Genomic DNA, 14,178 nt, shown 5'->3' with positions numbered 1-14,178 from the left:
CAACTTGAAATAACTCCACATCTCACACATGACAACAAATGCTATTATTGTTTCTTATTGAGATGTGCAAAATCGTTGTAACATGGACAACCTGTCACATTATAACTTATCACGATCTGATTTATCCACTGATAGTGGAGCGTAAAGTCCAGCTCCCTCTCTCTGGACGTCCAGCTGCCCCTCTCTAGATGTAATTTAGCCGTAACGGATAGAGCTAAGGTCCAACCACACCCTAACCCTACCCATAATTCTATCCCTCTCCCCATTAGATCCACAGAGGTGGAGCTGGACTAGGTCAAGCTCCACCCAAGACGTCCAGAGAGGGGGAGCTGGACATCATTTGGCTCTGCAGTGAGCACCACTTGTGTAACACTCATGTTATGCTAATAATTACTGATATTGGCACCTGGTAGCAGAAATTGCATGTTTAACATGATAACATCATGACTTTAGATGCTTTGAAACAATGTGTACTGTGAAAAGCACTATACAAAATATATATTTTTAAACACTGTAAGGACGTTTCATTAAAATTGTTTTCACAATGTTTTATGCAAGCATTCCAAAGACATTCAGCATCAATAACATCATAAAGACATTCCAAGAATGTTGTTCTAAGAACGTTTTCTCTCAGTATTATGTTCATCAAGTAAAAAAAAACATCAAGACAATTTTCACTCAGCATTATACGAGAACGTATATAATGTTATAAGAACGTTACCGAAAACATTATTTTAAAGAACATTTTGTTCTAACATTTACATAACACTTTACAAAATGTTATTGAAAGTTGTGGGATCTTCCCTGTAAGGTAACAAATAAAGGCCAATTCAACTTAAAATAGAGGCTATGCATCTCATGTGTTCCTTCGCTTTATTTTTTTCATTACAACAACATAATATTTTTTTTACACAACATTTTTTTAGATAAGAAAATGATTAGCCCATCAATGCCTTTCTTCATTGGTCACTGACACTGTACAATTCAATTTTCACAAAGGAGATGGACTCAAAATAGTCTTTCTGGCCTTTCTCAAAGATGACATATATGTATTTCTGATCATCAGTTTCCTTGCCTTTAAGTGATGTCATACAAGAGTATCCACTTGGCCCCGCCCAGATCTTCAGAGTGTCTGTCACCCATGATTTACCGTGATTCAGAGACCAGCGAAGAGTGAGGTTCACTCCTAGAGAAAACAACAATCACAGTTGCTTATAGGCATATTTACAAGAATGAATACACTATATTTGCTTCTTTCTTATGGCACACACAAAACCACAGACATCAAAACAGAAGAAGGCAAAACGATAGAGAGAAATATTATAGAATCAATGTATGTGTAAATATGTAGTGATATATATTGGGGACAGGCAGACTAATTGGCTGATATTCAGCAGTTATGAGATCATCACTATCGGCCAAAAGCTGTGCCTGATTGACAAATGAACAAAAAGATTATCCATTTCTGCTAAAGTGGTCTGCTAAAGTGGCTAAAGTACAAATGGTCTACATTGAACTTGCTATAGATGGAGAAAAATCCTAGAATGTTTTCCTCCAAAACCTTCATTTTTCCACGGCTGAGGAAAGAAAGACATATACATCTTGGATTGCTCTGGAGTGGGAAAATAACAGGACATTTTCATTATTTGGATGAACTATTCCTTTAATTTCTGATATCATCATGCTCACTGCTTTTAGAGTTGGCTGGGTTGGTGAAGTAAAGCACTCCGTCCTTCTCTAAAGCTCCAGCTGCAACAGCAGGATCTTCCAGTGTGTGATCAAACACAAGCTCCTCCACCGGCAGAGACTCTCCTCCATCCAGACTGCGGACAACCATACGGCAACGGCAGTGATAGTTTTTATTGTTACGCACATTGATCACGATGCTGCCGTCATCCAGCTCCACTGGCTTTGATGAAACACAAGACAGAAGTTTGAAGCTTTTCTAAATTCTTCTGATTCACAGAAGTTTGTACGTAGCTTCTAAGTACATAGTTTACAAGTTCTTCATACCTGACACTCATCTGGGTCAAAGTCAAGGTTGTTCTTGGGCTGGTTGTATGGAATACTCTTCAGTTCAGCTCCGTATCTCCATGTGTGTCCATGATCATCACTCAGGATACAAAACACTCCGTCTCCAGCGATGCTGCCGTGGCCACACACCACCAGACGCCCAATAGCAGGTGGATGATGTTTCTGTTGGCACCATTAGCGAAACATAGTAAGAGATCTTAAATAATCATTTAATGAATCTCTATGACTGGAAGAAATGTCAACTTCAGATTTGAATTAGTATTTTCCATGGTCTATTCATGCGATATCAGTTATTTTTTAATAAACTCACTCTTAAGCAGAAAGAAAAAACTAAATAAACAAAACAAAAATAGGATGCTTTTTGTCATGTAGACTAGGTGTGGTTCAGTATGTGTTGATGCTAAATCGATAGTTTGATACAAACAGACCACTGATTTTGCATGATAGATTTGCACAACATGTAATGGAGACAGATAATAATACTACTAATTGATATTGATATAATGCATGATGACATTTGTTGGCAGATGAGGGCCAGCTTTAATCAAGCAGGGATTAACAACAAACTAACAACAAACTTTTGATTATATAAATTATATATGTAAAATATATGCAACTGAGCATCTGTTCATGTAATCAGAGATGTCCCCTTTACATATTGGACATCATTAATAATGATAATCAGCTATTGAATTATACAATCAATGCATTACATTTTAATAGTCAAATCATGCATTGATGCTTTTTTTTTTCAATTAAATATTAACTTTCATGCATCACTGCCTCTACTGCCAGGCTGCATTGAATAGCAGCACTTAAACTGAAATAAAATCATTTCCAGCTAAAAAGAAATATTATAAAAAGGACAAAAAGCACATAATAAAATGACTAAAATGTAAACCAAAATTAAAATGCTATTTAAAAAGAATAAATTCTATAATATTATATGAATAGGACTAAAATAACAATGACACTGTAATGGTCACCAGCTGGAGTGCCTTTGAGAGCCACCAGAGGGCACTCCACATCAGACTATTGTTATTCCCTCACAAACTACATTTCCCATAACTCACTGCCCGGACTCTTCATCCATTATCACATTCACCTGTGTCTCATTATCTTGTTTAGCTCACCCCATATAAGCCTGGTTTTCCCATTCACTATCTGTGAAATCTTGTTTAGTGTTACACTACAATTCTGAGCATTCTCCCTGGTTTCATGTCTCTTGGATTTCTTGCCTGTTCCTCTTTTGCCTGTGTTCCCTGCCTTGTTGTGTTTGTTTGTATGTATGGACTGCCTGCCTGTGTTTGACCTTGCCTGTACTTTGGATTACCCTGTTCAATAAATACTGCATTTGGATCCACAAGCTTCGTGTCTCAGAGCAGTTCCTGACAGATACATTGTTGTAGATACCAACACTCAAAAAAATATTAGTCTGATTTTAGTTTCATTAAAATTAATTGAGTATTTTTACATGGTGTACATATTATGAATTTTGAATAAATGTAAAGTATTAAATTAAAGAAATAATAATTTCAAGAAAAACTTTTAAGACTTAAGTGAAATAACTAAATTCACGAGTTTTAAACCACACTTCTTGGTAAATGGCAAAGCGGAAACATGTGCTGGAATCAATTAACAAATTTTATACCTAGCAGAGTTATGCATTTTTAATAAAAAAATAAATAAATTTAATATACATTTTTGTTTAAACTTTTTTGAGTGTGTTGGTATCATATCGCTTTATATTTTTGATACTGTGGTCCTTTTTGTACTGTTATACATCACCACCGTAGTTCAGGCAGTTGCTGCGTCCGAAATCGCATACTGTATGGTTTGAAACTTACGTCGCAACCATTAAAAAAGAATATTCTATACAGTATGAATGTGTGTAGAATGTTAGGAATTCGGACGTACTACATCCGCCTTGTTGTCACTGTCATGTGACTTAAGGTAACTTCATGTGACTTATGTAACTTCACTGCCATTCACAAATATTCTCCCGTGGCCTCATTGGATATTAAAGTGTCCATTGAATGCACACTTTAGAATCTCCATGGAACTTAGTAGTCAGTCATCTGGGTAATTTTCGCCTACAGTTTTTTTAAAGGACAAGTTCGGTATTTTACACTTAAAGCCCTGTTTACAGATTGTATCTGATGAAATAGAACGGTTAAGATTAAAATTTGGACACATGCTCCTGTCCCGAGAATTTTAGGTTTATTTCGCTTTTGTGGATCTATTTTGCCAAACGCGTCACACCCGTGATTCTTCCGTTGAGAGCTTGAATAATAGACACTCCAGCCCAGTTGGTGGCGATAATGCACCTTTGCCAATTGCAAGCAAACCACAGGCATTTCATTGAATACACAGAAGAAGCAGAAGAAGAAGCGGCGGAGTAATACCGTAAAGGTGCTGCGGTCTCACAGCACGTCCTATTAAGTCAATGGAGTTGGACAAAAACTACGATAAAACCTGTTGGAATGCATCTTTTTCAGCGATTTTTGAGTGCACATATCAGTGAACACCCCTGACCACTCAGTGAGTTTCACGTCTTTGTAAACGAAAGTTTAATGTGTTTTTAGGACGGAATCTTCCAGTGCATATAGACAACCATTGTGGGGGTGGGGGGTGGAGCGAAATAAACCTAAAATTCTCGGGACAGCAGCATGTGTCCAAATTTTAATCTTAACCGTTCTATTTCATCAGATACGATCTGTAAACAGGGCTTTAAGTGTAAAATACCGAACTTGTCCTTTAATTCTATGTATTCAGACATATTACTCTTGTTGGCGTACTGTTTTTCGCATACTATATACTAGGGAAGTATTCGATTAAGGATGCAGTGAGAACTTATCTGACTAAAGGCCAATTCACACTGCACTGACAGACGCCAAAGAATGGCAACGGACACTTCATCAGGTTTTGTCAGATCAGCTACTGACGTTGGTCAAGGCTTGTTTTCATCTACTGAACATGTTCAATCACTGTTTGTTGGGTCATGGAATGTCTGAAAAGTGACATACTGTAATCTGGTGATTGTCTGCATTAGTCAGTGTGCGAAGTTTCAGCAAAATTCTGCAGACAAAAATGGTCCATTGTCTATTGTCAATAGTGTAGAGATGCACAAAACACAGCTCACACAGAGGTCACTTTCAAACCAAGCAGCTTTCTGTTGGTCAACATGAAGAATTTGAATGACCATCTTAAACCTGATGCGAAATCTGCGAGGGGAAATTTTTCGCACTCACGTGAAATTCCAAACCGTGTAAATTCCTATTGAAATGACTGTTTCCTCGAACAATGATTAATGTGACCACATCTTTAAAAGCCAGCAGTCAGCCAAAATATGATGCCGGTAGTCAAAATATGGCTAAAATGTGAGACTATGGGAGGTGTAAGTGAAGAACCCAGAGATGAGTGTACATCTAAGTGAACACCTGTATACCGAAGCCAGGTCCAGGAGCAAAACTCTTGAGCCCCAGTTGAGGGTTGAGGTTTCGTGGGGCGCTCCAGGTGAACCCGTCATCCAGGCTCTGCACCATCATGGTGCTGGAGGGGTTGCAATGGTGACGGTGGAAGCACAACGAGTAGATGAGTATTACAGCACCAGTTTCCTCATCCACAACTACCGAACCTAAGTTCAGCCCATCTGCTAGAGAACCATCGTCCACTATGAATGAGGTAGGAGACCAGGTGGCACCTGAGAACGTGTCAGTAGAAAGTGATAGTTTGAGAAGAAAAGGAGAATGAAAAATAGAATCTTACATGTCTTTCGGTTCAGATCATCGAGTGAGCTACTAAACTGGATCTCAATGTGACACACCTCTGTCTGTGGACCGTCTTAAAGCTATGAACTTGGCTCCGATGTCTTTGTAGGACATCTTCCGGGCCTCTGCAAAAGCCAGCAGACTCCCCTGAGAAGTGAAGGTGAGCAGGGGAATCCTGTAGGTGTGAACTTCCCCAGTTTGACCACCGACCCAGAGCAGCTGCTCATCAGCGACAGCAGGATTGATCTGTTCGTGTGGGGGGAAAAAACACAAAAGGAAAAAGGTGAGGCTAGTTGTGACGCTTTTTTCTCAGTGAAGCTTACTGTTGAAAGACAAACAGGTTCTGTGAAGGTAATGGCTTTTGACTATATAAGCTATAGAACCTTTCTACCATTTTTTGCTCAGGAAAATATTCAGATCATTGAACATCAGAATTCACAAACATTTCCCTAATTTAAGACAATTTTGAACAAAGTGGTCTACTACACAATACACAAAATCACTGCTATAGAGAAAACAAATATTTATGGAAGCTTGTTTCCACCTGGGATAAATACATAACGTTACATATATAGACTTGCCTACTTACTTTTTATCTCACAATTTTTTCTCGCAATCCCGAGTTTATAACTCGCAATTCTGACGTTTTCGCAACTCGGACTACGTGGACTTTTGCCACAAAGATTTAGTTTTCGATAATCTCACAAACTTCCCTTTGTTACAACACTGTCACAATTGACAAATTAATAGCTACATGTGTTGTATTTTATTGGATTGTTTGTTCGCGACGCGTGATGTTTTGTCATTAATAATCGTCCTAGTTTTGAATGATAAACAAAATTGTAAACCTTACCTTTTCATTTCTCGCAGATGAACACAGTACCGGCAGAAGCAAAATCCGTAATAGGTTCCGATGCATGACTGCAACTGTAGTCTATGTGCAATAGCACTATTGTAATTCTGTAATATTTTCAGGCTATTTATAAATTACAAGCGCGCATAGCATACTGCGAGTCAGTCAGCCCGATGAATTAAAAAGACACGAGAACCGGTTTAACAGACCTGTTTACTTTCCTGAGAGACATGACATTTAAAATCAACGACAGATGCAGCCCTCACTTGAATAACTTAACTTGGACAGCATCATATACTTACACAATGTCAAATATGGAAAATATGGGCAAATTTAACAATATATTATTTTGTAGATGTAGGCCTACACAAGTAAACATTGGACCTTTTCTTTTTCTGGTGTTAGCTACAAATAGGACCCGCTTAAAATTAGGGAAATTATTATTATTTATCCGTGACATCATGGCTGTGACAGAAAATATGAGCAGCATATGCTTTATACTGCTGCTAGTCAAAATAAATGCTACTGTAGACTATTTTTAATAAATGTGGCGTTGGTTAGCATAAGAGAAATCTTGATTTGAAACTTTTGAATGGTAATTAAATACCATTATACTGTGTATTCTTTTCTTTTTCTTGTGTAACACACACACACACTGACACACATAATGTTTCTATCTTAAAACATAATGGCAGGCAAAGCTGTATTTTTATGTATTTTATATGATGAGAATTAAAATTAAACAATGAGTTGCTGTATCAAAATAGAAAAATTTATTGAACAATCAAAGATGTCCCTGTGCAATTCAGCAAATCAAGTGAAAAGTCAAATGTTTTAATATCAAATGTAAAACAGCAAAAGCCTTTTGGGTGACTTTCAACATGTAATATTTCACTTACATTATGTTACCAAAATAAATGGCTGTCATTTAAAAATACAACTGGAGAAACACCAAAAGGTAATTAAAATCAAATCACATTTCTGTATTAAAAGGTACACTATGTAACTTTTGGCACTCTAGCAGATTAATAAACAAAACTGCATGCATCTTGTTAAACAACATTGTAGCCGGAGCTTCTTCTCTCTTTTTATGTATATGATGAGTCACGCAGGTACTGGGCTACTTGTCGGTTGTTGTGTCGCCTGGTCTAAAAGCTCAGAATTTAAACCCTTATTGTAGGAGTACTGCAGGGATTCAGTATAAGACAAAAAGTTTGGAATTTGGATTCACAATGTACTTGCTCATTATATGAATTTTGAACAAAAAGTTACAGAGTGTACATTTAAAACATTATTTCAAGACTTGCAAATCAATCAGTGTTGAATCACAGTTACAGTAGAAAACAACCATTTTAAGATTGTTGTAGCTTCATGAAGATTCACTCCAGTCACATTAGTGTAAACCCCATTTAAAACAAATCTTTAAAAGAAGAAATAAAAGGATTGGCACGATAAACATCACCTGAGTGGTTTAAAAACCTTCAAATAGTCTCAATAAACGTGCACCAACTGCTCACCAACTTCACAAAGAAATGAAGAAAACGTTCATCAAGAGGCTTATATTATAGAAAGATTTGTGCTTTGGAGTGAGACTAAGTACGTACTGGAGTAAAATTACCAGTAGGTAATAGTTTTTTTAATACTATTACATTACTGTCGGCAATATATGAATCTTACAATGAAACAGGATGTCTTGATTCTTTCTGGAGTGGAATTCATATCAAAGCAGTGAATAGTACAGACCAGCCGTAATCCCAAATGTGATGTAGAGAAATGTAAAAATTATTTTGCATCAGGCTGATATCTTGATTTTCTCAAAAAAGTCATTTTCATTTTAAAAGTCCTAAATATCCCTTTTCTTTCTTCACCTATATACTATTTTCCTCCATACAGATGAATTTTGGCAAAAGAGATGGTCTCCCAGTAATCTTTATGGCCCTTTTCATAAACGACGAAGATGTATTTGTTGTCCTCTGGAGAATCACCCTTGAATGACGTCATAGTCGAATAACCGCTTGGCCCCGCCCAGATCTGGACTGCCTCCTTTTCCCATGACTTCCCATCAGTGAAAGACCAGCGAAGAGTTAAATTGACCCCTGTGCAAAAAAACAGAAATTACAGTTCCGTAAAGATTTAACTTTGATATTTCTAAGTAAGACTTTGTGAACTGCTCTTCCTCACTGTGCTGAGAGTTGGAGGGGTTGGTGAAGAACATCACTCCTTGTTTCTGCAGGGCACCGGCTGCAACGACGGGGTCAATCAGCGTTTTGTCAAATACCAGCTCCTCCACAGGCAGAGACTCGCCTCCGTCCAAACTCCGCACTATTATTCGACAGCGGCAGTGGTAGTTGTTCTGGTTGCGTACATTGATGACTATGCTTCCGTCCTCTAGTTCCACTGGCTGTTAAGACGTAAGGGAGGGGAATGTGTCAAGTCAAACGAAAAGTCAAGTAGTGCAGCTGTTTAATATCAAGCCTACACTGTAAAAAAATGTGTGCAAGTTTTACAGAAAAAAGAATAGAGTACAGTACAGTAAAAACCTGTTAATTGGTTAACTGGAAAAACTGTAAATGGTTTAACATTGCATTATATTGTCGCTGTCGGGCAGTAACCTTGTACGTCAAAATCCACTACTTTTCAGGAAATGGAAAAAACCTCTGTATTTTTTTAAAACAATTAAACACGGTATTGTCAAGGTTGATATTGTGGCTTTATATATGGTCCGACACTTGCACGTGTAATTACATTATTAACATTTGACCAAAATCAAGCTCAAGTGGAGTTCCGAGGTTTTTTGACCAGCGAATGTTGGATATATGCATTCTGTTCCTCATTATAACGTCTCATCTAAAACAATGAGTGCATCGCATTACGTTTTCATCAACTTACAGGTTATATAGTTTATTGTAGCTATGTGGACGCTTTTTTGGTGAAAAACAGTAAAATGACACTCCTCGAAGTCCCTGATGGTGTTTCGTCTTTGTGTGTGACACTGTAAACCATACATGAATATTGGCCATGTTTTATGGTAAGGCCACATATGATGAACTCTGATTCATTATGTGGCTTTTTTATAATACCACCTATATTATTATGGTGTTTACCAGTACATTTTAAGTTAAAAAGCAGATTTTGGTCCTTCCGTATTGGTATATTAAAGCTGCAGTCCGCAGTTTTTCCTCTTTGTCGCCATCTCTGTTCGAAATCTGCAATTGCAGTTATTCGCGGAATTATCAACTTTACGTGCGTTGTGCCTCGGCATGGCACAGCGCGGATGAATCCAATGTTTTGAGGAGAATGTGCGGTTGTCAATCACCGCGCCGGTGTGGATACTGGCATTCGGAATCACAGATTCTACTTTTTGGAAGTATGACCAACATAAGAATTTTCACCGTAAAATGTCGTTTTACAACGGGTGAATCTCCAGTTGTCACTGGTGATTGTCGTTTGAACCTTTCTGGATCCGCCATCAAATTGATACATTTAATTATATCAAGTGCTACGAGAAAAGGCTATAAATCTCCTCCTCCAACATCCTCACACGCAATATAGCCTACTAGCCGAGACTCCTTCTTTATGTGTACAGTTGTGACGTAATGACGCAAAGACATGCTCGAATTTCCCGTTGAAATCCACCAGTACCACTGGAATTAAAAATATTATTACAAGCTTACCGTTTTGAATCGAGCTACGGCAAGCAGATAGTTTTGAACACTGGCTGGTTATGTACTTGCTCAAAAATTTATTTTGGATAATTTTTAACCCAAAAAAGCTACGGACTGCAGCTTTAACATTATATCATTTGCATATGAAATATTTTATATAAATATATATATATATGCCATCTCCTAATACAGAAAAAATTGTCAGTATTCTTTTTTTATTTTACAATGAATTACTGGCAACCACAGTTTCTGTTCTTTTTTTTTACTCTGAATTTAACTGGATATTAATCTCATTATTTAACCAGTAGCTTCATTGCTACATGACTCATGACTTGAGCATTTAACTGATTAAATAAAGCATGAGGAAATTGTTTATTTACAATTAAATATTCACAGCGAAAGACAAACCACATGACAACTAGCAATGAAAGTACCACTGGTGAATCTTTGTATAGTCTATGACTGCATTTTCTAGATAAACAAAATGTGTCCACACTGCAACAATGCAAACATTCATATGTGACCAATGGCACAAAACACCTACAGTGCACAGTAGAGGGGTGTCTTACAGAAAGTGAACGATGGGCCTGTCCAAATTCTCACACTTGCGGTCTTTGCACTTGACTACTTGTCTACTTGTATGATGTACTTTCTGTATTTGGCTCAAGTGTTCAAGTGGGTGTGAAGACCACAAGTTTGTGTAGAACTTTTTATCACCCGATGGGACACACTTATACAGTAGTTGTAAAAATGCAAGTGTTTCCAGAGCTTTATTATGATTTTCAATACTTTGCATTTTAAAATAAACTTCTAGATGTAGTGTAGTCTAATGTAGTTTCTAAATGTTCAGTAGTTCCTATGAAACAGATGACACAATGTAGACAGTAGTAGGCTAATAGTGGTGCTAATAAAGTGATAAAAAGTAGTTGCAAATGCTGTAAAAAAAAATAAAAATAAAAAACATTAATCAATTTAACTACCCAATTATATGTAATATCTAATTATTTTAACTTACAGTGGAATGTTTTCCTGGTCATCTCGTGATTTCGGGGCACGTGAGTTCCTGAACATGATGCACGATGGGATACACTTAGCCTCAAATACTGGTCCGAAGCGATATTCAAGAAAGTGTGGGTTTAGTGTGCATTAAGGGCACTGAGCTTTGGCATTTTAAGGCTTGAGACAGTCTTGGGAACTTACTTCCTGTTTCGTGCATGTGCCCTTAAGTGGCCAAGACCGCAAGCCCAATATTAGTAGTCAGTCTCACTTTTTATAGCAGCGGTTCTGAACCAGGGGAACTTAGGAAACTTCCAAGGGGCCTTAAGATGACTTAAACATATTTAAAATAAGACAAACTGAGCATTATAATAGGCTAATTTAACTAAAAATCAAGATATTTCTTTAATTTACCTCCCTCAACAACCGTCTTAAAAAACCTGGAATAAAATTATAAAAATCCATGGGCATAATGAATATACATTTTTCTAGTTGTGCCAAGCTCTAAATATTTAATGGGGTAGAAATTATAAGTACAGCATATTTAAAAAAAATCCTTATGCTTAAATCCTTATCCAGTAAATCACAAACAACTGGAAAAGTTTTGTTGAAAAAATATTTTTGTGGACAATTTTGTGCTCCAAAGCTTAAGAACCACTGACTTTTAGGGCTTCAATGGCTCAAAAAGAGTCATTTAGAAGCAGAAAGTCTGACATTCTCCATTTCTTAACATGCTAGCGAAGAAATGACTCAACAACATTCAAATGATCAGATTCAATTAAATATAATATCATATAGTAACACTTCAGTCATATACAGTGTATTGAGATAAAGTAGTATAATATTACCTGACACTCATCTGGGTTGAAGTCCAGTTCTTGTTTAGGCTGATTGTAAGGGATGCTCTTCAGAGCAGCTCCATTTCTCCAGGATTTACCATGATCATCACTCAGGATACAGAAGACCCCATCACCAGCAATGGAACCGTGGCCACACACCACCAAACGGCCCACATTGGGTGGATAACGTTTCTGTGAACACAGGCATGTGATGAACTAAAAGCATATAAACTGCTCTTGGGCAGAAAAAACATGAAAAAAGGGTCCCGTGAGCTTATTCGTTCTCCTTTATAAAACAATGCTTAACCACATACACAATAAAATGTAGTTTATAACCTGAGAAGTCATAACAGCATAATAAACAACAGGAAGTCTTAAAGTCATGTTTTCGTTTGAAGGAGGAACAAAAAGCAGACAGCGCTAACCACACCTGTATTCCAAAGCCAGGCCCTGCAGCAAAGCTCTTCACCCCCAGCTCAATGGACAGGTTTCGTGGGGCGCTCCAGGTGAACCCGTCATCCAGGCTCTGCACCATCATAGTGCTGGAGGGGTTGCAATAGTAAAGGTGAAAACACAGAGAATAGATGAGTATCACAGCACCAGTCTCCTCATCCACAACCACAGAACCAAGACTCAGCCCATCTGCTAGAGAACCATCGTCCACAATGAATGAGGTGGGAGACCAGGTGGCACCTGAGAAATACAAGAAAGAGATTCAGCAAAAATCTAAAGCTATAGCCATTTATGACTCAATTTATGAAGCATTTCAGGAGTGAGCCAGTGAAAGTGGATGATCCACCTCTGTCTGTGGAACGTCTCAGTGCGATGAACTTCGCCCCGACGTCACTGGAAGACATTTTCCTGGCCTCAGTGAACGCCAGCAGACTACCACGTACTGTGAAGGTTAGCAGAGGGATCCTGTAAGTGTTGACCTGACCGGCTCCACCGCCGACCCATAGCAACTGCTCCTCATATATCAGTGGGTTAATCTGTGGGAAGCATGTAGAATTAAAAAAATGTAAAAAAGGGATTAAGAAATCAGTTAAAAACTGGTCTTTAAACTTTGTCACATGACAATCACATGACAAACCAATAAGTTTGGAGTCAACATGTTATCTTGTTGTTTATCAAGGCCCTTTTCAGTAACTATTATTTCTATAAGATTAACAAATAAAATAAATAGAAAATAAATAAAGCCCCTAAAAATGAACTACTTTACAAGTTCGTTCATAGTATCTCTGTAAAGATGTGTAAGTTACGCAAACAAATAAACTTGTATGAATAAAGTCGATGTATATGTGGCTGACTGTTTTGGGATGTAAAATAATTTATACCGGTACATAGATTTTGACTGGGATTAAGATACAAAATAAAGTAAAGATTTACTAGATCTGTATGAAAAATGTAAATATAATTATGTTTTATGAGTTCTCTTAACTAGCACTTACAGGACAGTGCAAAATTGAAAACACTAATTTTACAGGCATGCACCACTGCAACATATTACATAAATCTTAAATTATACTTCAGTCAGCAAATTAATGTTATAGTCGAACAACAGCCTGTACAGAACAAGACACTATCATGTGACAGTCATGTAACGTTACAGTATTTACCTGAGACTCCACTAGCGCACAGGAAAGCACTGCTATCCCAAGTACAATCCCAAATTGTCGAATAAAATCCATTGAAACGATTAAGGCACCGACAAGTGCGGATAGCACATGAAGAGAAGAGACAATTTCTTGATTAAGGTATTTATTAATTTTAATAACGCTTGTGAATCCTGAAGTGCGGACACATGACAACAACGGACCACTCCAGTACTCACATCCTCAACCATACAGTCATGTGACTGACACTCAGGGTTGCCAGGTCTGCATAACAAAACCAGCTCAATTGCTAATCAAAATCGCTTCGACCCGCGGCAACAGTGTAAATGTAGCCGAATTCGGCGTGAAAACCGCGGACTTGGCAATACTCATTCCACTGCGAGACGTCAGAATCACATGCCAGACCTA

At 37.6% G+C, this 14,178-nt stretch overlaps 2 protein-coding genes and 1 long non-coding RNA gene across 3 annotated transcripts; 1 reads left to right on the top strand and 2 right to left on the bottom strand.

Moving 5' to 3' along the window:
* Window positions 1-856: 856 nt before the first annotated feature.
* On the bottom strand, window positions 857-6,819 carry LOC309511071 (sialidase-1-like). The gene is made up of 6 exons (XM_082186109.1): window positions 6,658-6,819; window positions 5,861-6,050; window positions 5,475-5,737; window positions 2,014-2,196; window positions 1,690-1,909; window positions 857-1,186 (listed from the first exon to the last, which is right to left on the bottom strand). The coding sequence occupies exons 1-6, from the start codon at window positions 6,721-6,723 to the stop codon at window positions 960-962; spliced, it is 1,149 nt and encodes a 382-aa protein (XP_082042235.1). The 5' UTR covers window positions 6,724-6,819; the 3' UTR covers window positions 857-959.
* Window positions 6,820-7,407: 588 nt separating this feature from the next.
* Window positions 7,408-14,014, bottom strand: LOC309511070 (sialidase-1-like). The gene is made up of 6 exons (XM_082186108.1): window positions 13,774-14,014; window positions 12,957-13,146; window positions 12,588-12,850; window positions 12,167-12,349; window positions 8,839-9,058; window positions 7,408-8,753 (listed from the first exon to the last, which is right to left on the bottom strand). The coding sequence occupies exons 1-6, from the start codon at window positions 13,843-13,845 to the stop codon at window positions 8,533-8,535; spliced, it is 1,149 nt and encodes a 382-aa protein (XP_082042234.1). The 5' UTR covers window positions 13,846-14,014; the 3' UTR covers window positions 7,408-8,532.
* On the top strand, window positions 9,065-11,050 carry LOC309511079. The gene is made up of 2 exons (XR_014210493.1): window positions 9,065-10,526; window positions 10,569-11,050. It is a non-coding gene; the product is annotated as an uncharacterized lncRNA (long non-coding RNA).
* Window positions 14,015-14,178: the final 164 nt, after the last annotated feature.

The sequence above is a fragment of the Leuciscus leuciscus genome (genome assembly GCF_965113295.1).
Source record: "Leuciscus leuciscus genome assembly, chromosome: 12".
Taxonomy (NCBI): Eukaryota; Metazoa; Chordata; class Actinopteri; order Cypriniformes; family Leuciscidae; genus Leuciscus; species Leuciscus leuciscus.
The sequence above is the reverse complement of the archived record's forward strand: the minus strand, read 5'-3'. Positions and strand labels throughout refer to the sequence as shown.

Bases quoted from the DNA above. Each gene is read 5' to 3' on its own strand.
- LOC309511070 (XM_082186108.1), bottom strand. From the start codon at position 13,845: ATGGATTTTATTCGACAATTTGGGATTGTACTTGGGATAGCAGTGCTT. The intron at 12,350-12,587 runs GTGTGGTTAGCG...CTGTGTTCACAG, and splicing joins GGCCTGGCTTTGGAATACAG to AAACGTTATCCACCCAATGT. The intron at 9,059-12,166 runs GTAATATTATAC...ACGTCTTAACAG, and splicing joins TCAACCCAGATGAGTGTCAG to CCAGTGGAACTAGAGGACGG.
- LOC309511071 (XM_082186109.1), bottom strand. From the start codon at position 6,723: ATGCATCGGAACCTATTACGGATTTTGCTTCTGCCGGTACTGTGTTCA. The intron at 6,051-6,657 runs GTAAGGTTTACA...CCACACGAACAG, and splicing joins CATCTGCGAGAAATGAAAAG to ATCAATCCTGCTGTCGCTGA. The intron at 5,738-5,860 runs GTGTGTCACATT...ACACGTTCTCAG, and splicing joins AAGACGGTCCACAGACAGAG to GTGCCACCTGGTCTCCTACC.